The sequence below is a fragment of the Notolepis coatsorum genome (genome assembly GCF_963971535.1).
Source record: "Notolepis coatsorum genome assembly, contig: SCAFFOLD_212, whole genome shotgun sequence".
NCBI classification, from domain to species: domain Eukaryota; kingdom Metazoa; phylum Chordata; class Actinopteri; order Aulopiformes; family Paralepididae; genus Notolepis; species Notolepis coatsorum.
In genome coordinates this window covers 272956-295836 of record NW_028172929.1, presented here as the reverse complement: position 1 = coordinate 295836, position 22881 = coordinate 272956, and the positions used below count along the sequence as shown (strand labels likewise).

General features: G+C 45.5%; 1 protein-coding gene across 1 annotated transcript; it reads left to right on the top strand.

Moving 5' to 3' along the window:
* Nucleotides 1-702: 702 nt before the first annotated feature.
* Nucleotides 703-22409, top strand: LOC311247931 (dnaJ homolog subfamily C member 15-like). The gene is made up of 6 exons (XM_084338910.1): nucleotides 703-783; nucleotides 3888-3939; nucleotides 5093-5172; nucleotides 5466-5542; nucleotides 9049-9119; nucleotides 22125-22409. Exons 1-6 carry the CDS (start codon nucleotides 718-720, stop codon nucleotides 22190-22192), a joined length of 414 nt encoding a protein of 137 aa, XP_084195036.1. The 5' UTR covers nucleotides 703-717; the 3' UTR covers nucleotides 22193-22409.
* The last annotated feature ends 472 nt before the right edge of the window (nucleotides 22410-22881 follow it).

Here is a 22881-nt window from a genome sequence, read left to right as displayed (position 1 = left end):
TGCTTTTCATAAAAACTATCACAGAAACATGTTTTTTCCCCTCAGAATGCTGACATCACAGTTAAACTGTGGAAAAGTTGTCCCAAACTGGCCTTGGATGTTGTAAACGGATCATATTATCTGTTACATGTGGACCAAGTCTCAATGTTTTTCATTAATGCCAATCCCTCTCACTGTTGCCATGACCTGGCTGTGTCAGACAGATGGATTCCCTAGGCACCACACCATTTCAATGGGGTTTCACAGGTGTAGTGTTTAAATCATACTAGCCTCAAAACTTTTTGCGGCGGGCCGCGTGAATATTAAAGGCAACCAACTTGTGTTCAGCGTTTCTCTGATTGGTGAACGCAAGGCTGAACACAAGTTGGTTGCCTTTAATATTCACGCCGACGGGCCAGACCAACCAACCATAGGAAAAGTTGTTATTTTCATTCAGGTTTCCACATTCCAAAACCACCAAAAGTGGCATACTTTTTTTTATACAAATAAATTGTCAATTGTGAAACCCTTATCATCCCACCAATGTATTGTGGTAGCCTACATAGACACTAGGCTACATCAAACGAACCCCGGCACCTACCTGCATTAAAGATCTATCTCGCCTCTTTGAAATGACCTTTTCAGTCGGTACTGTTTGTCCCAGTGGCCGATCCGTAGTTGTGCCCTTGAAGTCACGTGACAACAAGCAGCATGGCGGCGGACGCCGGTGGAGAAACGATGCGATATGCCGAATATACACCGAATTCAACCGTTAGAAGTGGAGCAGAAATAGACAGACGGCTGGTAAATATATGCATGATTTGCTTAACAATTTTGTTTTAAATCGTCAGAACAGCCAATTCCAGACAGTTAGCAATTCCAGACATCTCCTTAGCAAATGATCTCAATTCCTTCTATGCGAGGTTTGAGGCTGTGAATAACAACACCAGCCTACAAACCACGGCAATGGGGGGGGGGGGGGTCTGCTGATGGAGACTCAGTGTTCAGGGTAACAGAGCATGAGGTGAGACGGATCTTTAAAAAAGTGAATATCAGGAAGGCAGCAGGACCGGACGGCATCCCCGGCCGCGTCCTAAAAGTCTGTGCCGACCAACTGGCCCCGGTATTCACTGACATCTTCAACCTGTCCTTGGAACAGGCTGTCATCCCCACCTGTCTGAAGAAGTCCACCATCATCCCTGTACCCAAAAAATCTACGCCCGCTTGCCTCAACGACTACCGCCCTGTAGCCCTCACCTCCATAGCCATGAAGTGCTTTGAGAAGCTAGTGAAGGGCTACATCTGTTCCTCCCTCCCCATCAACCTGGACCCTCTGCAATTTGCATATCGCCCCAACAGGTCCACGGAGGACGCCATAGCCCATGTGCTGCACACAGCAGCATCACACCTGGACAAGAGGCAGGGGAACTATGTGAGAATGCTGTTCATCGACTACAGCTCAGCATTCAATACCATAGGACTCGAGCCACTCGAACAACTGCCTCTTTGAACTGCTGCGGTCAGGCAAGCGATACCGGAGTCTTAAGGCGAGCACAGAAAGACTCAGAAGAAGCTTCTATCCCCAGGCCATCAGGCTGCTAAACGAACAATAATCGCTAAACGAACAATAATCACTATGCAACAACCATCAAATGCACACAGCACACACACCCACACGCACACACTCACTCAAACAAACAACACACTGCAGCACCCACTCTCCACACTTTAGATCACACAAACACACTTACACTTTATATTTATTGATAAAGGATTTGCACTACAACTCGTACACCTACTGTGAATTGTACCTAAATTGCACCTCGTCCCATTTCTCCATTTCTGCCTTGCACTATATAGTATTGTATATAGTATTGTATATTAGTACACTCGTCCCATTTCTCCATTTCTGCCTTGCACTATATAGTATTGTATATAGTATTGTATATTAGTACACTGCACAGTATTGTATATTGTATGGTAACTACGTCTATTCTGCATCGAACATTGTACATATGTCTAAACTGAACACTGTGACCTTTTTTTTACTTCTAATTTTACTATGTTTTTATTTCATACTTATCTTGTCTTGCACAGTCTCTGGAGCGCAACAGTAAGAAGCATTTTGTACAAAAGTATTCTGTACTTCTGTATGACAACTATTAAAGAAACTTGAAACTTGAAACTTGAAACATAGTCCCCTCCAAACTCATAGCCAAGCTCAGGGACCTGGGCTTGAACTATGACCTCTGCCAGTGGGTCTTGGACTTCCTGACGGGCAGACCCCAGGTGGTAAGAGCCGGCAACTGCACCTCCTCATCCATCACGCTCAACATAGGGGCCCCCCAGGGCTGTGTTCTGAGCCCCCTCCTCTACTCCCTGTACACACATGACTGCGTAGCACAGCGGAACAACAACACCATCATCAAATTTGCTGATGACACAGTAGTGGTGGGCCTGATCTCTGCCAACGACGAAAGGGCCTACCTGGAAGAGGTAGAGAACCTGTCACAGTGGTGTCAGGAGAACTGCCTCTCCCTGAACGTCAGCAAAACAAAAGAGATGATTGTGGACTTCAGGAGGTCGGGGGTCAAGGACTACAGCCCCCTCAGCATCGACGGGGCACCGGTTGAGAGAGTGAACAGTTTCAAGTACCTCGGAGCCCACATATCCGAGGACTTGACATGGACCACACACATTGACAGTGTTGTGAAGAAGGCACGACAACGCCTCTACTTCCTCAGGCGCCTAAGGAAGTTCCAAGTCAGTCAGAAGATCCTTAGGAACTTCTACTCATGTACAATAGAGAGCATCCTGACCGGCAACATCACCTCCTGGTTTGGGAATAACACTGCACAAGACCGTAGCAGACTACAAAGAGTGACACGTTCAGCCGAACGCACAATTGGAGGGGGGCTTCCCACCCTCCAGAACATTTACAACAAGCGGTGCAAGGGGAAGGCTAAGAGAATTATTAAGGACTCGAGCCACCCGAACAACTGCCTCTTTGAACTGCTGCGGTCAGGCAAGCGATACCGGAGTCTTAAGGCGAGCACAGAAAGACTCAGAAGAAGCTTCTATCCCCAGGCCATCAGGCTGCTAAACGAACAATAAACACTATGCAACAACCATCAAATGCACACAGCACACACACCCACACGCACACACTCACTCAAACAAACAACACACTGCAGCACCCACTCTCCACACTTTAGATCACACAAACACACTTTACACTTTATATTTATTGATAAAGGATTTGCACTACAACTCGTACACCTACTGTGAATTGTACCTAAATTGCACCTCGTCCCATTTCTGCCTTGCACTATATAGTATTGTATATTAGTACACTGCACAGTATTGTATATTGTATGGTAACTACGTCTATTCTGCATCGAACATTGTACATATGTCTAAACTGAACACTGTGACCTCATTTTTTTACTTCTAATTTTACTATGTTATTTTATTTCATACTTATCTTGTCTTGCACAGTCTCTGGAGCGTAACAGTAAGAAGCATTTTGTATAAAAGTATTCTGTACTTCTGTATGACAAATATTAAAGAAACTTGAAACAGTTGGCTAGCAAGCCAACGCTAGCTCATAAAATTAAAATGTACTTGCTTGGTTGCTAACCTGCATACCGGGTGAAGAGAGCATGGTCGACACTAATGGAGAGGTTAACATTCAATCCTGTTTTGATTTGCAATCGTGTAATGTGAAGTGAGTTCGCTTTAGTTAACGATAGCCACAACATGCTATTATGTAACGATAACCTAGCTACAGTTAGCTTGGTAGCCACCGATTACGGTAACGTTACCCAAATACTTGTGTATCTATCTAACGTAATCGATCCAAATTAATATGATATGCCAACACCATCCATGTCTCGTTTTGGTCAAAGGGTGGGACTTTGATCGCAGTGGGACTTGGTGTGGCAGCTGCAGGCTTTGCAGGTAAGATTAGAGGTCATACATGTACTGTCCTATTTGACAGACTTATAATTGGGGGGGGGGGGGGGCAATAAGTGCCACATACAAGTGCCATGCATCATCTCAGACAGCTGGACCCTAAATAATCTTGACATGCAGCCCAATACTGTGTTGATATAACTATAAACGTTACACTATAAAACTAACTGGATTGTTGATTTAACTTCATTCATAAGTCATTCACAGACACACTATGTACTCTAATAAACATAATGGCATTATGGAAGGAGTGTAAGACATAATGTATATCTATAATGACTATTATCATGGTAAATTGTGTTACTGCAGCAATACCATTAGTTACACATATTTGATCCTATCAAATATTTTCTGACCACTCAAGAAATGAAATAAATTCCTCCAAAGGTAGAATTAAGACCTCAAGACCTTGAACACTTTAGAAAAGGGGGTGGTATCATTAACCTTTGATATCATGAGATTCCTGAAAAATCTGGCCATTTCAACAATTGGATGGCGAGTAATCTATTCTGAAAATGTCTCAGAAAATCCTGCTTATTGTCAATATACCGCCATACATCATTTAAATGACCACGGTCTCTTTTAAAGTTTCATAAGGCTGTGATTGTCCTAGAGGTCACAATATGTCAAATACAGTGAGGTCAAGTAAAAGAATAAAAACATTAATAAAATGGCGTCACCACATGGAAAGGGCTACTATGGGGACTTGCATCATCACACATGCACAAGTCTCAGCTTTACAGCCAATTTATGCCATCCCAAGACTGTTTAGGGACCAGCATAATGTAGAATTAGGCAAATAATACTAATAAAAGCAGTAATCTAATTGACTAAGGCCAAAACAACTAATCGACAAAGAGGAGGCAGATATGTAACAGAAAGCAGAGAAAGGCTGTTGGTTCATCAGGACTTGTGGCTTCAGGCTTGTTGTACTATTCGGGGATTGAAACATTTGTAGCATGATGTATTGTACCTGCAGTATTTTACTGTCCTCGCTAGTGCCAAAGTTTCCCTGGTAGCCAGGATTTGATATGTGTTTTTAATGGAGAAAGATGGTGTTGAGATGGCACCAAAGAATAGTGCTGACAGACGAGTTCCCAGAATTCTGACACCTTGTTAATATCTGTTTCATTCATAGGCCGCTATGCATTCCAGTTATGGAAACCTCTAGGTCTAGGACAAGTCTTCTCTGATACTGTTAAGAAGATGCCCACATCAGTAAGTAAAGAATTGACCACACATACACATGATGATGCGCATGCATAAATTTAAGCAATAACTCACAACAGGCTTCGCATCGGGCCGAACTACGCCCCTTATCTGTGATATTATAACCATATGCCATGGCCTGAAGTGAGCTATTGCTTTTATAAAACCGTTACCAAGTAGGCTATGGCAATATGAAAGTAAGACACACTTCAATTTAAATGTTTGTTATTATTATTATAAAAAAAAAATTGCAACATACAAACTAAACTGCTTAATATGTGTGTACTGCCTTGTTTCTCAAGGCGTTCTCATCATATTACAAAGGTGGCTTTGACCAAAAGATGACTAAACGTGAGGCCAGTCTCATCCTTGGCATCAGGTAATGGAATCTGATATATGTGTGCATATATTTGTAAAATATACAGTCTTTTGTAGTGCATATTTTATTCCCTGTGCATGGCTGTAATTTCATGCTGGGGCCACTGGATGGCAGTACAATCATATATGCGTGTGTGTGTGTCTGTGTGCACACTTGTGTCTCTGGCATTGCTCAGTTTGGAGGATGCTTTCTGTTTTAATATTTGTTAAAGGAGAGTGAGTGGCCCACTATCCCTATACTGTTGTTTATTTATTGAAATTGTAGGAATGAAAGGAAGACAGTAGAGGAGGTTCTAGGATTAAATTACTTAAATCTTACTAAATAAACAACAATGGTTTCTCAAACATTTTCAGTCATTGGAACCCCCCCCCCCCCCCCCCACACACACACACACATACACATGTATTTTTTTAGAGCTTTGAAAATGGCCAAATGTATTAAAGCGTTTCAAAACCATCCTTTTTTTCCTACTGGCCTTAACTTAATTAAACTTGAGGTTCCTCTTAGGCTATGTCCACATGTACACAGATATTTCTAGAAACTTTAGAAGACTTCCAACTAAAATAAATCTGTCCACACCAATGGTGTTTTAGAAAATATTTCCGTCCACACAACAATGCAAAAATGCTCACATGAACCTGATGGCAAGCTGCAGGGATCTCTCCATGGACCTGATTGCAGAAAAAAATACTCAGTTTAAAAAAATATCCATATTCATGTGGACAGGAGCCCATGGTGTTAACGTTTTCCAAAAGCTCTGTTTCACCAGTCCACACATATACCGTGTCCAGTCCACACATATACCGTGTCCACACATATACCGTGTCCAGTCCACACATATACCGTGTCCACACATATACCGTGTCCACACATATACCGTGTCCACACATATACCGTGTCCAGTCCACACATATACCGTGTCCACACATATACCGTGTCCAGTCCACACATATACCGTGTCCACACATATACCGTGTCCAGTCCACACATATACCGTGTCCAGTCCACACATATACCGTGTCCAGTCCACACATATACCGTGTCCACTAGGGGTGTAACGGTACGCGGATACGTACTGTACCGCGTCAATGTGGTCCTCCGGTACAGTACGGGCTGTGCACCGTACGATTGCAACGGTGCAGAACCTTTTTTTGCAGAACTTAAATCCCCCCGGCCCCACGTATTTATCAACAACACTGCGGTCTGCTTTGAGCATTATAAAACAACAGGTGTTTAACCGACCGTTAAAGGTTTAGCCATAACGTTACCTTGGCTAAAGTTGGGGCTATTCATAATCCAGCAATAATGGCTGCAGACCTGCAAGCAAAGTACAGCAAGTTGGCAAAGGAGTATTCCAACGTAAATCACATTTTCACCAGTAAAGTTAGTCTTTTCATCTCTCGGTAGCTCATGCTAGCTAACCTAGCTCACGTTAGAGTCGTCACTGAACCACCTCGCGTACACAATTAATGACATGTTGCGGACAGCCATATCGGTGACAATGTTTAGCTTTTAGTGCCAAATGATAAGAGTCTGAGGCGGAGTCTCAAAAGAGAATGTTGAATATTTATTGTGCAAAAATCACAACAGATCCTCTGTGCTACTTCAAGGGAGCCTTGTAGACTGAGTAGGGTATATCTGCATGTTAGGATTTCCTTCAGATTCATGTTGGCATCCATGTACTGTATGGCCAAGGGGTGAAAAATTGTCAAATCGACCATTTTGAAATCCAAAACAATGTAGGTAGGAGTTATCCGATTAGAAAAATAATCCCATATTTGAATTCCCCACAAAAAAACACATATTTTAGACACCCCACTCGATTGATTTTCCAAAAAAAAAAAGTATGGCCCGCCCTAATATACCGTGTCCACACATATACCGTGCGGCAAAGGGAACCGCTCCCGCCTACCTCCGGTCAATGGTCTCTAACTACACACCCTCAAGACCCCTACGCTCTGCATCTTCTGGCCGCCTCAGACCTACTCCTATCCAAGCTCCGGGAGGGTCATCAAAGAGAAGTCGCCTATTCTCAGTCCTTGCCCCATAACTACCCACCCCAGTTAGGACAGCCGAAACCCGTCCAATCTTTCGCCGTCGACTAAAGACGCACTTCTTCAACAATTATCTAAAAAAAAAAAAAAAAAAAAAAAAAAAAATTGAAATCTAACCCTAACTAACCTTACTGTCATGCACTTGTCCTAATAAACTAACCTACACTGTAACACGTAACACTTTGATGAATATTGTTACTCAGCTGATAGAGTTGTACCCTTCCTGATGACTTGTCGTACAGAACTTGTAAGTCGCTTTGGATAAAAGTGTCAGCTAAATGTAAAATGTAAATACGGGAAAAACTGAGTTTATTAGGTCTCATAGTTGGATAACCGCAAATCGTATTAAAAGGAGGTGTGCCACGTAGGGCTGTCTTAAATACTTCAAAGCTCCGTTCGATGGGCACGGGATTCCAGTGGGAAAATAAAATTTGAATAAATTTTTTTTTAATCCCCCCCCCCACCTGAAAAATCTTGCGCCTCCAATGCAACGAACGTCATATGCCTCATTAACTCTGCCTCTTTGTTAATTACAACAAGCAATGCAGTTTGTTATTTAAGATGAGGTTGGACTCGGCACTGACAGATTTGTGTTCATTATGCTGCTTTTATAAAGCCTCAAATGACTGCTTACAATATTTCATAAAAGCAATGTGTTTCGTTTGTCTAAGATTTAAAAAGGTTTAAACTTTACAGCACTAACAATTCCCTATAGTATTTTTTATAGTGTCCCGACCCATATAAAAACATGTCTTAAAGGGAAAACTCCAACATTTTGGGAAATTAGCTTATTTGCCATCTACCCTGGAGTTACCATTTATTATTGGCTATTGTAATAATTCTGCCTCATGAACATTGGCAAGCTTTCCATTTTTGCACAAAATTAGTTACCTTCTATCACTAACATTATTGTTAAGCATTTTTGGTTGAAATAAAAATTATACGTAATTATTTTACGATTAATTCTGAATTGTTTCATGTTGAGCTATAGATTGTGGATGAATACACACAGAAAGGTACACCATGCCAATGTTCATGCTTTAAATCGAGACGATTTAGAAATGTGTCCATTGGAAATACATTGCAATTTCAAGCGAGGTGGACCGGCCGAAAACAACAATGACGTAACCACTACACAGCGTCTTTTCTTCTCCCTCCATCCCTTCTCCCAGCGCCCCACAGTACGAGAACCATTGCCATAAGTCTTATTTTCAACAACATCTATTTTCCTTTTTAATACCATGATCAGGTGATTTCAAAGTCACCACTGACGCATAAAGAAAATAGACAAAATAATAGACCAAATAAATCAGAAAACCGTTCACTCTCGGTAGAAAACTGGAACCTTTTGGAGGGCCAGAAATAATGTCATGATGGTCTGAATTTGGCCTGCGGGCCCTACTTTGGGCTGCCCTGATTGAGACCATTATGTGTTCCGTCTGTTCTTTCCAGCCCAGTCGGCAATAAGGCCAAGGTACGAGAGGCGCATCGGAGGATCATGATCCTAAACCACCCAGATAAAGGCAAGCTAAATATTTCCTTCCATGTGTACATGTTTAATCCTAAACCACCCAGATAAAGACGAACTAAAGACATCCTTCCATATTTTCATGTTTATTCCTAAACCACTCGGATAAAGGCAAGCTGAAATGTATTCCTTCAGAAGATACTTTTTGCGTAGGCTATTTATAGGGAAAAACCATCCTATTGCATCAGAGCAATGTGCGGGAAACTTAACCGCAATGGCAGGATACATTTTATTACCGGTTTCAATCGGGATGTTTAGCACAATAAACAAAGAACAACTTTGTTTAGTTCAAAATCATGTAGGCCTATATACTTATTTATTCATTGTGAATAATATATAATGTGTGGCATTGCACCATATATTGTATGGCAAAAAGACATCCCTTCCTCATCATGAGAGTACATGGAGTAATCGGCATTAAAAAAAACCTAAAGGATTGTAGTCTATTGATATAAAACATAATTTTCAAGTTTGCGATTTAAATCGGTGGCCTTTCTCACTCCCAAATATGAAACCAATAAAGGGGGAACCCAGCTTCCCAGTTTGCGCAATAACACCAGCATCCACAACTAGTGCAAGTTCGCCTCTTGGGGATACGCGAGCCATAGCCAACAGAGCCTGGAAAAGGATTGTCTGGACGCCGAAATGTCACTTCTAGTCGGGAGTTGTAACCTAGTTGTACAGTAAATGACCAAGTAAGGCTTTGTCAATATTCAAATGTACAGTGTAAAATGTGTGTGTGTCCCCTTCCCAACCCCCCCCCCCCCCCCCCCCACCTCCAATGTACAGCCCTCACCCAACCCACCCAACCCCACCCCACCCAACCAACCTCCTCCAATGTACAGTTTCTATGCCAAATGTATATACACTCCTTTTCTGGACACTTTTGTATCACAAACAGTACTGTATTTGCAAATCTGATATGTCATAAATGTATAGATGTAGCAGTACTGTCTATCTGTATGTCATGTATGTCATATATGTTATGATGAATTGAAAATGGGGGACCCTGATGTAAACAAGTCGAAAGTCTTTCTCTGGTCTGCATCCCCTTAACAATTGTATGTATTGAGCTGTACTGTACTGTACCCATTCTGCAATCTGTTAATAAACTTTTCAATCAATCAATCAATCAATCAGGCTTTTTTCAACATACAGCACAATGAAAATAACTGCCTGAAGACCAGCAATTTGGAGAGGATATTGGACAACCTTCAGGAGCGTTAAACCAGGGCAGTAAACCAAAGAAACGGCCAGAGTTTTAATAACATTATCTAGCCAGTTGGTGAGCTACCTGGTATCTTACTGGGACATTCTGAACCTTGTGTTAAGGCATGTAACCAGCAGCACTCAGTGAGGCAGCCATGTAGCCAGCAGCACACAATAAATGAAAAACGTTTAATATTTCAACGTTGAAGACATTTTGGCCAGCAGCATAACATAATGGAAACCACCATTTCATTTATCATTGTGTTTTTAATTATTTCAGGCATTTACAGAGTCTATCATGGAATATTCTAGATTTCAATAACCATTAGTCGATTTATCATCATTAGGGTGTTTAGTTCTCAAATAGCATAGGTGTAACTGAGGGGTACAATTCCCTGACTGTATGGTTAGATATGATACTTACTACCACTACCTCTTGTACTTTAGACTCTGGCCACCCAGTACTAGGTATGAATATGTTGAACACTCCCACCTGATAAACGGATCCAACACAAATGTACCAAATCGAAAGTTTGAGTTTTAATACATAGCAAAAGGTATGTACAACGATCACTTAATTACATTTATGATTTGAAATAGTATGCACTTTTATGGCAAATGAGTATTCGTAGGTAGATCAATATCGAATGTCCAATCTCTGATTGCGCAGGAAGCAAATATACAACCTGGAATATTTAGGGAACAATAGCGATGATACTTGAATGATTATATAGCTGGATACACTAGGGGAAGGTTCCGACTGCTTGTAGGACAGCTGGAGGGGGGGGGGGGGGGGTTAGAGAGTCACTGGCTGGATCCCGTCTGGCCGAGGGTATCTTGGGAGAGTCCACAGTTGTGCGACACGGTGCCCAACGATCCTCGATCCACAGATGAATGCAGTTGGACCCTCTGTGGCCGGCGTCCTCCGGTCCACGACGGAGAGACGTGAGGCGACCTCACTGTGCAGAGCGCCGTCTCACCTGTCGTCCTCTCCGGGGGGGGGTATTTCCAACACACCGCAGTGTTGGCCTTTATCCATAGAATAATCAAAGTACTCAAAGCATAATCCAAGCCGGGGAAGGCTAGCCGTCGTCGGTAGAATAATCCAATATACAGGTCCACTCGCTCTTTGGCCTGGAGCTCCTCGGGTGCAGCTTCACGTGGGGTCAACCACCCTGGATAAGCGTCCAGCTGATGCCCGAAACGATGGGGGTGCTGATTACTATAGAACTCTTACCGCACGAGGCACTATATATGAATAGACTATTATTAGCTTAATAGAATACGTCCAACTCGACGATATAGTGCCAAATATGACTATTCAAATATTAATATACACGATGTCTCAATGCCGATACTGGGCCGAATTGGCCTTACTGCCCACACGTGGTTCGCGGGGAGGCTTTTGCGTCTGTCACTCTGTTGGAGGGTAAGGAACTGGACTAAAAGAAAGTTCTACTTTAATAGCGCAGTATATATACGCACTATGAATAAATAGTACCATTAGTGGTGCGGTAGACATATTCCTACGCGGAACTAGGACTTGTCCATACATGTTGAGCGGTACGATTGAACTTGGTCTGAGGAGTATGGCGACCTGGCACCAAGGTCTCGTCCAATAGTAGAATGGAGACTATTATGGGATGTTCAGTAGACTAGAAGGGATATTCAATGCATATTGTACAAGGAATATACAGGGGATATCAGGGGATATCAGGGGATATACAAATACAATTAAATATATATATATAAATAAATATATTCGGTTTAATCTGATCCTTCAGAACAGCCGCCCCCTAATTGGTCCCAACCTAATTAGTTAAGCAGAGACAGATTAACCGCACTGTCTACCACTCAAGGGTTCGCTGTAAGGGTCAGTCAACTCACAAAGTCACAGGGTCATGGTCATCATCGATTGTGTCTGGGAGTCGGGGCAGTTCTATGAGCCTCGCCACAGGACGGGTGTAAGTGCGCCCTTGGACGAGTACTTCAGCTGCTCGGACCTTGCCATCGGCACCGGTGATCACTTTGCTTACGCGGCCAGCCGGCCACATAGCTCTGGGTAGTGACTGGTCAATAATCATGACGACTGTTCCTTCCGTCAAATTGTCTCTCTCTTTTACCCACTTCTGGCGGGTCTGTAGAGACGGTAGGTAGTGCAGTAGGAAACTGCTCCAAAACTTGTCGGCTAATACTTGGCTGTACCTCCACATTCGTCGGCCGTTCGCTTCTTCAGGCCGGTACATTGTCTGGGGTAACGCGGGATCTAGCCGCCCCATCAGGAGGGTGTTGGGGGTGACTGGGTCGACATCTGCTACATCACTGGAGACGTAACCGAGGGGCTTTGAGTTCAATACTCCCTCAATCTCCGTGAGGACTGTCATTAGGACCTCTTCCGCCACAGTCTGGGCCCCAAGTACTGCGTACAGGGCTGTCTTTATAGAACGTACTTCTCGTTCCCAAGTTCCACCGAAGTGGGGTGCGTTTGGGGGGTTGAATTGGAAGTCAATCTGGGCTGGAGCGAGGTGGGTCTTAAGTTCTGGGCCCATAGCTTGGAAGCTCTCCCTCAGCTCTCTTTCTCCGCCTTTGAAGTTTGTCCCGTGATCGGACAATAATGTAGGCGGTTTTCCTTTCCGTGATGTGAATCTTCGGAAGGCCATAAGGAATGAGTCTGTGCTCATGGTCGGAAGGAGCTCGATATGTATCGCTCTGGTGGTCATGCATTTGAATACAATACCCCACCGCTTCTCGGTGCCTCTTCCTTTCTTTATGTGCAGCGGGCCAAAACAGTCCATGCCTGTTGAGTGGAATGGCTTGTCGCCGAGTCGGAGGCGACATGGAGGTAGGTCAGCCATCCGTGGTATGCTGGGCTGCGCGCGCCACTTTCGGCAGTCTAGACAGGTTCGCTGGAAGCGTCGCACCGCCTCTCTTCCTTGAAGTATCCAGTAACGACGTCTGATCTCCGCGAAGACTCTCTCTGCTCCTGCGTGGTGTACATCCTCGTCGTATTTCTTTATAATCAGCTCTGTGACCTTGTGTCGGCTGTTCAATACGATCGGGTACTTAATGTCATCCGGTAAATTGGGGGCTCTCCGCAGGCGACCACCCACTCTGATGAGGGTATGTGTGTCACTCTCGGGGGCCAGATGAATCAATCTGCTGTCTGATGGGACGGGCTTTCCTCCCTGTAGACAGTCTAGTTCATCGGGGAACGAGTCTCTCTGGGCTCGTTGCAGTAGAAGCAGTTCTGCTTCCTCGTAGTCAGCTGCTGACATATCAGCGGGGGACTGAATCTCTGGGTGGTGCCGCAGGAATGTCCGTTGCTGCGCACTCTCTATGGTAATGCAATCGTCTATGTTGGGGTCTGCGGAGACAACAGTGCTCAATCCACAGAACATAGGTTTCTTATTCTCAGCCTCCTCGTCACTTGCTTCCCTCGGGGTGGGCGTGGGCCAATCTCCTTCCGGGAGCTTGAGGAATGCTGGTCCGTCACTGTAGATGTTACGACGGGTTAGGTCATCTAGGGACATTCCCCGGGTGATGACGTCAGCTGGGTCGTGTTCTGTATCAACACAGCGCCAGTTTGCTTCTCCGGTTAACTCTTGAATCTCAGTGACTCTGACTCCCACGAAGACTCCGTATCTGCATGAGTCCGATCCGATCCAGGCGAGTACTGTTGTGGAATCTGACCACAGGATTGTTCTATGCACCGGAATGGTGAGCTCACGTTGGATGAGCGTGGCCAGATGCGCTCCTGCGAGGGCTGCGCAGAGCTCTAGACGTGGGATAGACTGTTGCTTGCGTGGGGCTATTCTCGAGCGGGCGAGGATGAATGCTGTGTAGATCTCTCCCCCCTCTTCTTGGGCCCGCAAGTAGGCTACTGATCCGTAGGCGACCTCGGAGGCGTCACTGAAGACGTGTATATCCATTTTACATGTCTCTGGCCTCACCGTGGGTGGGAAGTAGCTTCGGCGTATATTAACGCCTGGGAGTGAGTGGAGTTCCATCTCCCACTCTCTCCAGGTGGATGCAAGGTGTGCGGGAATGGGGTCGTCCCAGCCCTGGTCCTTGTCCCACAATGCTCGTACAATCATCTTTGCCCTGGTGGTGTACGGTAGTATACATCCTAACGGGTCATATTGTCGGGCGAGTGTTCTGTACACACTCCGTCTGGTGGTCGGTATTGCCGTCGACCTTCCCTGCTCCGTGGTCAGGGGTTTGTGTCTATAGTGGAGCGAATCTGTTTTGAAGCGCCACACTAGTCCTAGTGTCATCTCTTGGGCTTCTCCTGGGATTGTGGCCATCCAGGTCTCGCTGCTCGCTGCCTTGTCCTCGGAGGAGAGGCTGCGCAGTACGTGCGGATCGCTGCTGGCCCACTGCCTGAGATCAAAGCCGCCTTTGATCAGAGAGGCGCGGAGTTTAAGTAGGAGAGCCTCGGCTTCTTCCTGGGTCGAAACGCTTTGTAGACAGTTATCTACGTAGAAGCTGTTCTTCACACTGTGTCGGACCTCTTCGTCCGCTGCTGGGTCCTCTGCGACATGTCTCTGTAGTGCAAATGTAGCACAGCATGGGCTGCATGTAGTTCCGAAAGGGAGGACTTCCCATTGGTAGATGGCTGGGTGCTCATCTCCTGGCCTCTCTCTCCATAGGAACCGCAACAGGGGCTTGTCCTCCTCTACTAATCTCACCTGCAGGAACATCCCTTTGATATCCCCGCTGATAGCCACCTTGTCCTGGCGGAAGCGGAGTAGTACGCCTAGTAGGGAGGGGCCGAGTGTAGGACCGGGCAATAGCTCTTTATTCAGATTTTGGGATCCGATCTGGTAGCTGCAGTTAAACACGATGCGGTCTTTGCCGTTGTGATGAACCTTGTGGTGGGGCACGTACCACGATTCAGTCGTCTGGTCGGCCTCTTTAATGTCAATCTTTGTGACGTGTCCCGCTGTGATGAGCTTCTCAATCTCAGCGCGGTATACACTTTCTTGGGCGGGGTCCTTGGCTAAGCGCCGCTCTGTGTTTAGTAGGTACCGCTCTGTGGCGTCTTTCTTTGCGTGAAAGGTAGGCATCCCTTCCCGCCGCAGGAGTGGCGTGGCGTATCTCAACACGCCGCTGACTGGGACTCTCTTTGTTCCCGTCTCGAGGAGGTTAATGGCGTAGATGTCGTCTTTAGAGCGAATGTCTTTCTTTTCGTTCTTAAAGGGCATTTGTTCTAAGGTCCATAGCCTCTCTACATGCTGCAGGAGTGCGGTGTCTCCCTCTGTGACTCGGGAGTGGAGACAGCTAGTGGCTGTGGTTCGGTTGAGAGATTTGGCGAGTGGGCCTTGGAGAGTCCATCCTAGGCGGGTCTCGACTGCTGCAGGACAGCCTCTGGGTCCGGTATGAACCCGGTCTATCGGGACAATGAGGTCTGCATGGTCGGAGCCTATCAACAGTGTCGGGGTAGCACCGTCTATGAGTGGGATCGGTAGCTTGCGTAGATGTACATATTTCTCCATCAGCTTGGCTACGGGGTATGTGTACCGCGACAGTCCTATTTCTTGGCTGGTGAAAGCGTCTGTAATCCTGTACCGTCGCTCGGGCTGGCCGCTTGCTGCGATAGAGAATGAGACATTCTCGCCCTTTATCGTTTTCAAATCTCTTCTTATTGTCCGAATTGTCATTTGGTTTTCGCTCCCCCGCAGCCCTAGCTGGGCCGCAGCGGACGCAAGCAGAAGGGTCTTCTCTGACCCGTCATCAAGGACGGCGTAAGTGTCCATGACTTTATTCTGGTAGCTCAATGTCACACGGACTACCTTTAAGAGCACTCTGGCTCCGCTGCTGCTGGCGGGGTCGATGTACATGACGCTTGCTTTGCTGCTTGATGGTGCGGGTGGAGGCCGCCGTCTGTTACTGTCGTGGAGTATGTCCAGATGGGCTCCATCGCACCGACTGCACTTTTTCTTTAAGCGGCATTCGGCTGCCATGTGTGATCGCGCACAGCGAAAACAGCGTCTGTTGGACTTTATCCATTGACTCGCTTCCTCCGCATTCATCTTGGGGAATGAGTCACATTGTGACAGCCAGTGTTCTTTCTCACAGTAGGGGCACACTATCTTCCACTTCTCCTTTCTTGAGGGGGTACTGTGGCTCCTACTGCTTGGCACTGACTCCGATTGGTGCATGACAGTCACCGATCTTCTTCCATCATTTAGTCTCCTGGTTCCTTCTCTGGAGCCAGGGGTGCTCCGTCCGAATGTATCTAGCCGTAAGCTGCTGACTTCTCTCGCCAGGAAGTCGGCTAGATCGAGGAGGTTCGGTTCGGGGCCATTAGGGTCTCGGTGGTCTCTCTGCCGCCTAAAGCGCTCCTGTCGGGCGGGCGGTAGCTTCTCCAAGATCCTCTCTACATTTGAGTTGGCGTATAGTTCATGCCTACCCTTTTCCCTCTGCGCTCCCAGCATCCCTACCAGGGACTGCACTCTGATGGACAGGTCGTCCAGTGCTCGATTGTCTGTTGCTGGGGGTAGGCGGTCGATGTGCCTGATCTCCTGGATCACGTAATCCCATATACGTCCATATCTCTGGTCCAACGCTACCAGCGCTGCGGTGTATGGGGTCGTGGAAGTGGCGTAGGCGAGCGCTATGTTGTGCGCGCGGGGTACCTTTAAATGCTTCAGTAGTATCGCGTATTTATGGCGTTCATCAATGACATCCACCAACATTGTCTCCAGACACATGCGGAGCTCCGTATACTGGGCCCGGTTCTCCTGGGTGAAGTCTGGTACCATAGGTGTGCCAATGTATGACGCGGATTGGGGGAGAGGCCTCCTAGGCGAGTCTCCTCCTGCTCCTTGGCGTGGGCTGGTACCGGCTGTGTACCATGGCCCGCTGGTCCAGGTGCTGTTCCTCGGTGCGGGTCGTGCGTCGTGCTCACCCGTGAATAGCGTCGGGGGTCTGTAGCGCAGCTCCGCGGGGGTATAGCCTGGGCTGTACTGGACCTCCTGGTCCGGTAGAGTACTGTGCTGTCGTCGGGCGTGGTTCTCCTCCTCTTCCTCTTCGTCTTCCGTTAGGTCATCCAGGGCTTGTAGTCTCTGATTTAGCCTCTCCGCAGTGTATGCTGCTCCTTCCCGGTGGCTGGGTCTCGCTTGGACCGGTTGGGGAAGGGGGTCTGCGGGGGGTATAGACCTCGTCTGTTGGTCAAGTTCAGGGTCGCTTACTCGGCTAGGGGATGCCGCCCTGGAGTGATGTCTAGACGAGTTCCTGGAGCCTCTGGTGGAGGGAGGGGGTGTTGTCCTTCTGATCAGCTGTTCTATTAGTTGCGCTTGTGCTCTGTCGCGCTCGGCTTCGCGCTTGGTGAGATCCGATTCTCTCTGGGCACCGGTGGCGGCGCGCTGGGCGTCGGCCCGGTCTCTTGCCATATTCTCTTCCATCTGAATGCGTCTTATTTCCAGGCGTATGTGCTCTTCTTCGCTCCGTTGCTGTATCTGCAATCGATCGCGTTCAGTAGAGGCTTTCAGGCTGACGAGGAATGCCTGCTGTAGTGTCCTCTCTGCCTCGCTGGGAGAAGACGGTTGTATAGGGGAGCCGTCCCTTGGGGTACTCCGTGCGGAATCTTGGAGCTCTATCTCCACGGTGCTCTCCTCATCTTCTTCCGTGCCGAGTTCTCTCTCGGTAGTGTTGTCTTCCTCCCGGGACTCGTCGGGGACTACTTCTTCGGTATTGGCGGGGTGTAAAGTCATGTCTGGTTCCCCCTGGTCCCCACCGTGAGCTTGGTCAGTTACATTAGAACCCATAGGGGCCTCTATGGTCGGGGTAGCCTGGTCGTTAGGGTTAGACATAATTTTACTTTCTAGTTTTACCGCGTTTACTGTTGGTAGAAGACTAGGTTGTTGACTGACAGCGTAAGCCTCTAGGTACTGAGGGAGCTGTCGTTTGCGCCGCAGGCGTTGTTGGTTAGGAGGATCGTTTCGTGGAGTGTTCATCATAGGCCATTTTAATATTAATAACACTATATTAATATTACACTGATTACCCTCCGGCTCGAAGGACCAATTGTAACTGAGGGGTACAATTCCCTGACTGTATGGTTAGATATGATACTTACTACCACTACCTCTTGTACTTTAGACTCTGGCCACCCAGTACTAGGTATGAATATGTTGAACACTCCCACCTGATAAACGGATCCAACACAAATGTACCAAATCGAAAGTTTGAGTTTTAATACATAGCAAAAGGTATGTACAACGATCACTTAATTACATTTATGATTTGAAATAGTATGCACTTTTATGGCAAATGAGTATTCGTAGGTAGATCAATATCGAATGTCCAATCTCTGATTGCGCAGGAAGCAAATATACAACCTGGAATATTTAGGGAACAATAGCGATGATACTTGAATGATTATATAGCTGGATACACTAGGGGAAGGTTCCGACTGCTTGTAGGACAGCTGGAGGGGGGGGGGGGGGGGGTTAGAGAGTCACTGGCTGGATCCCGTCTGGCCGAGGGTATCTTGGGAGAGTCCACAGTTGTGCGACACGGTGCCCAACGATCCTCGATCCACAGATGAATGCAGTTGGACCCTCTGTGGCCGGCGTCCTCCGGTCCATGACGGAGAGACGTGAGGCGACCTCACTGTGCAGAGCGCCGTCTCACCTGTCGTCCTCTCCGGGGGGGGTATTTCCAACACACCGCAGTGTTGGCCTTTATCCATAGAATAATCAAAGTACTCAAAGCATAATCCAAGCCGGGGAAGGCTAGCCGTCGTCGGTAGAATAATCCAATATACAGGTCCACTCGCTCTTTGGCCTGGAGCTCCTCGGGTGCAGCTTCACGTGGGGTCAACCACCCTGGATAAGCGTCCAGCTGATGCCCGAAACGATGGGGGTGCTGATTACTATAGAACTCTTACCGCACGAGGCACTATATATGAATAGACTATTATTAGCTTAATAGAATACGTCCAACTCGACGATATAGTGCCAAATATGACTATTCAAATATTAATATACACGATGTCTCAATGCCGATACTGGGCCGAATCGCGGGGAGGCTTTTGCGTCTGTCACTCTGTTGGAGGGTAAGGAACTGGACTAAAAGAAAGTTCTACTTTAATAGCGCAGTATATATACGCACTATGAATAAATAGTACCATTAGTGGTGCGGTAGACATATTCCTACGCGGAACTAGGACTTGTCCATACATGTTGAGCGGTACGATTGAACTTGGTCTGAGGGGTATGGCGACCTGGCACCAAGGTCTCGTCCAATAGTAGAATGGAGACTATTATGGGATGTTCAGTAGACTAGAAGGGATATTCAATGCATATTGTACAAGGAATATACAGGGGATATCAGGGGATATCAGGGGATATACAAATACAATTAAATATATATATATAAATAAATATATATATTCGGTTTAATCTGATCCTTCAGAACAATAGGTGTGCACAGTGATGCAGTGATCAAATAAAAGGTTGGTTAAATTATAAACTAATGTATTAAATTAATGTTTTTTCAGAATAGTACTTTTTGCTTTGTTTCCTCAAACCTTATATTCGTGTAACTCGCATCAATCTCATACTACTAATTGTAAACTATAACTTCAATGGAGCAGTAATAACCGTGGGAATCACAATAATGTAGGATGACATCGGTGGTGAAATGCAGGAATAGCCTGAAGACCCAGACACACTGAAGAGGTAATTGATGTGCATCGTTTGCTACGCCTCATTTGATGCTTCTGTGGCGCACGGCAGGTATCGGATATGAAATGCCAACATTACAGAACTTGCAGTCCTTTGGGGAAAGGTGCTGCTATACTATAACAGAACGAAGTTCCAGTCCCTGAATAAATAACTTACAAAGGTCAGTGATTACTGCAGCCTCAACCAGCCTTTTTTAAATTAACAGAATGACCGTGTACACCAGGGGTGGCCAACCCGCAGCTCGCAAGCCACATGTGGCTCTTTGTCCGTCAATGTGTGGCTCTTCCATCCATCCATAAAAAATAAAAAAATATATAATTTTCTTTTCTTTTACATTTTTTTTTTTATGTCACTCATTCCATAAGAACGTAGAATACACATTTACAGATATTTTTTTAATGGACCATTTGCATGTTCTTGGTATCTGAATCTAGGGACATCTATGGATCTCAGGGAATGTATTCCCAGTGTCAGAAATATTGTGTCTGTTACTAGGCTTGAGTAAATTGTAATGAACCAAAGAAGAATATCAATTCTATTTAAAAAATTAAATAATAATAATAATAATAAAATAATTTCACTGTGAATAACACCCTGCTAAAATTGACCAGACCTGAAAAATCTAAGCAAATGAATAAAGGGAAGATGATTAAACGGAAGGTTTTGTAGATACAGTACTGAATTCTGCCATCTTTTTTATAATGTACATTTCTCCACCATTTTATCATATTGCAACACCGTTTTTTGCTAGACATTCACAGAAAGGTAGAGAAACTAACTGCGTTCTGTTTTATGGCAATAACATTCAGGTTTGTGGGAGAGAATCTCAAAAAATAAGAGAAATTAAAAAGTAAATCCAGAAGTCAGATGATTGACAAGGGCTGGTGTGAGCTGGGTAGGGTAGTTTTTCGAAATTCGAAAGCCCTGAGTCTCTTCCTTCAAAAGACTACACTCACTTTTGGCTGTGCCACTTCCTCCTGTCAATATGCGCCGGTTTCCGACTCAATACCCTGAGATTTCTATAATCTTATATTTCACTAATAACAGTTAAAATCATTGGTAAACAAACGTAATGCTGAAAATATACACTTTTACTGTATATCTCGGGCTTAAGAGGTTAACCCTGTGAGGCCCAAATTAAAAAGACATTAGCCACTTTAGAGGCCAGAGGGTGGGACATATAAACACATTTACTATCCAATAGCATTGTGAGGCTGAACAACAGGACCAATTGACTATACATGTGCTTAACATTTTTTTAAATAAACATTTACAGACTTTTCTTTTTTTAAATGGCTAAAAGTGATTTAGTAATTTTGCAACCGTGCTCTGTTCATGCTCAAAGTTCGGAGTAGGGTATCTCTATTGACAAGCTTTGTAGGCATTACATATTATACAAAGCTCTATAACAAACTGTTGCCAATTTTGAGGGTTAAGTCAAAACTCGTCCAAACAAATTATTGCAAGTTTGCATTGTGTTTTTGAAGACATCAACGGAAAGCTCAGAGTCTCGATAAAGGCTTCTCTCCGAAGTCTCCTTTCAAATCCTCCAGTCGACAAATGCTCGGTGCTGCCACCACTGGTCCCAATAAGATCAGCACCTTGACCTGACAGGTTAACAGTGATAGTAATGTGTTCTATTGGCGACCAGTGGTGGCAGCACCAAGCGTTTGTTGAGTTTCCCCAGAAAACCACAGAAGAAGGCTGGAGGATTTTAAAGGAGACTTTGGAGAGAAAAGGGTAATTTTATACTGTGTTTGAGCAGCGGTTTGCATTTTCACCCCACCGGCCTTTGTTGAGACTCTTTGGGCTTTCTGTTGATCCTTTCGAAAACACATGTGAACTTGCAATTATTAGTTAGGATAAGTTTTGATTTAACCCTCAGAATCTGTGGCGGTTCGTTATAGAGCTTTACATAACAGTACAAAGCTCATTAATAGAGCTAGGAGTGTCGAGGCAGATTAACACGCCACGTAACACTTTTGGTGCATGTTCTGCCATTCAAAATATGCGGTACGTGTCATACACTTCCAATGCATTACAAGTAGAAATTAAACTGGAATAGCGTGATGAAAACTGTGTGTGTGTTGCAAATGCAGGTGGATCTCCGTACCTTGCCGCTAAGATCAACGAGGCCAAAGACCTTTTGGACAAGGAGTCGAGATGATGAGTCGGACCACAGAATTAATAAGATGGACAATTCAGAACAATGCCATCGTCCTCCAGTTTCCTCAGCCCCACGCCTGTACCTCGCCCTGCCCTCCCATCGCGATGAGGCCGTCTTAAGCTCAGCCGTAACCGTAGAATCCGGCAAAGAATTCGAAATCACAGGCGATCTGGGTCGCAGACAACAGCGGATTAGAACCGTGGGCCAGTGAGCTGTGGCATTGTGCCATATTGTACGCAGGACATGTCATGAGAATGCCATGTGTCCATAGCTTGTTGCCTAATGCTTTGCACTTAACAAGGACCAGTTCTATAGTTGAGTCAATGCTGCATTTGTAGTAGAGTTTTCAATGGGCCGGACATTCAAACCAAAGTCCGACCAAGACCTTTTTTTATTTTTTATTGCTAATTTTGGAGTCAATTGTCAAGACTTTCTCTCCTTGTTAAAATGTAGCTATTTATGTTCACATGTAAAAATGCAGATTAGCCTACTGTAAATACACACCGACCAGCACATAGGCTTTTTCTGGGCACTGTCGGGCTCTGGCTGAAACTGAGAACTCTAATTTGTAGTTAATCTCATCATATGTAAAGTATAATGCCCTCCAACTTGGGTATAGAACCATAGAATAACCAATTCAAGTGTCTCAATGTTTATTTGGCATTCCCTGTTGATGCTGGTGGAGATGG

Coding starts and splice junctions, on each gene's coding strand:
- LOC311247931 (XM_084338910.1), top strand. CDS start 718: ATGCGATATGCCGAATATACACCGAATTCAACCGTTAGAAGTGGAGCA. Junction 784..3,887: donor CAGAAATAGACAGACGGCTG/GTAAATATATGC, acceptor TTTTGGTCAAAG/GGTGGGACTTTGATCGCAGT. Junction 3,940..5,092: donor GGCAGCTGCAGGCTTTGCAG/GTAAGATTAGAG, acceptor TTTCATTCATAG/GCCGCTATGCATTCCAGTTA.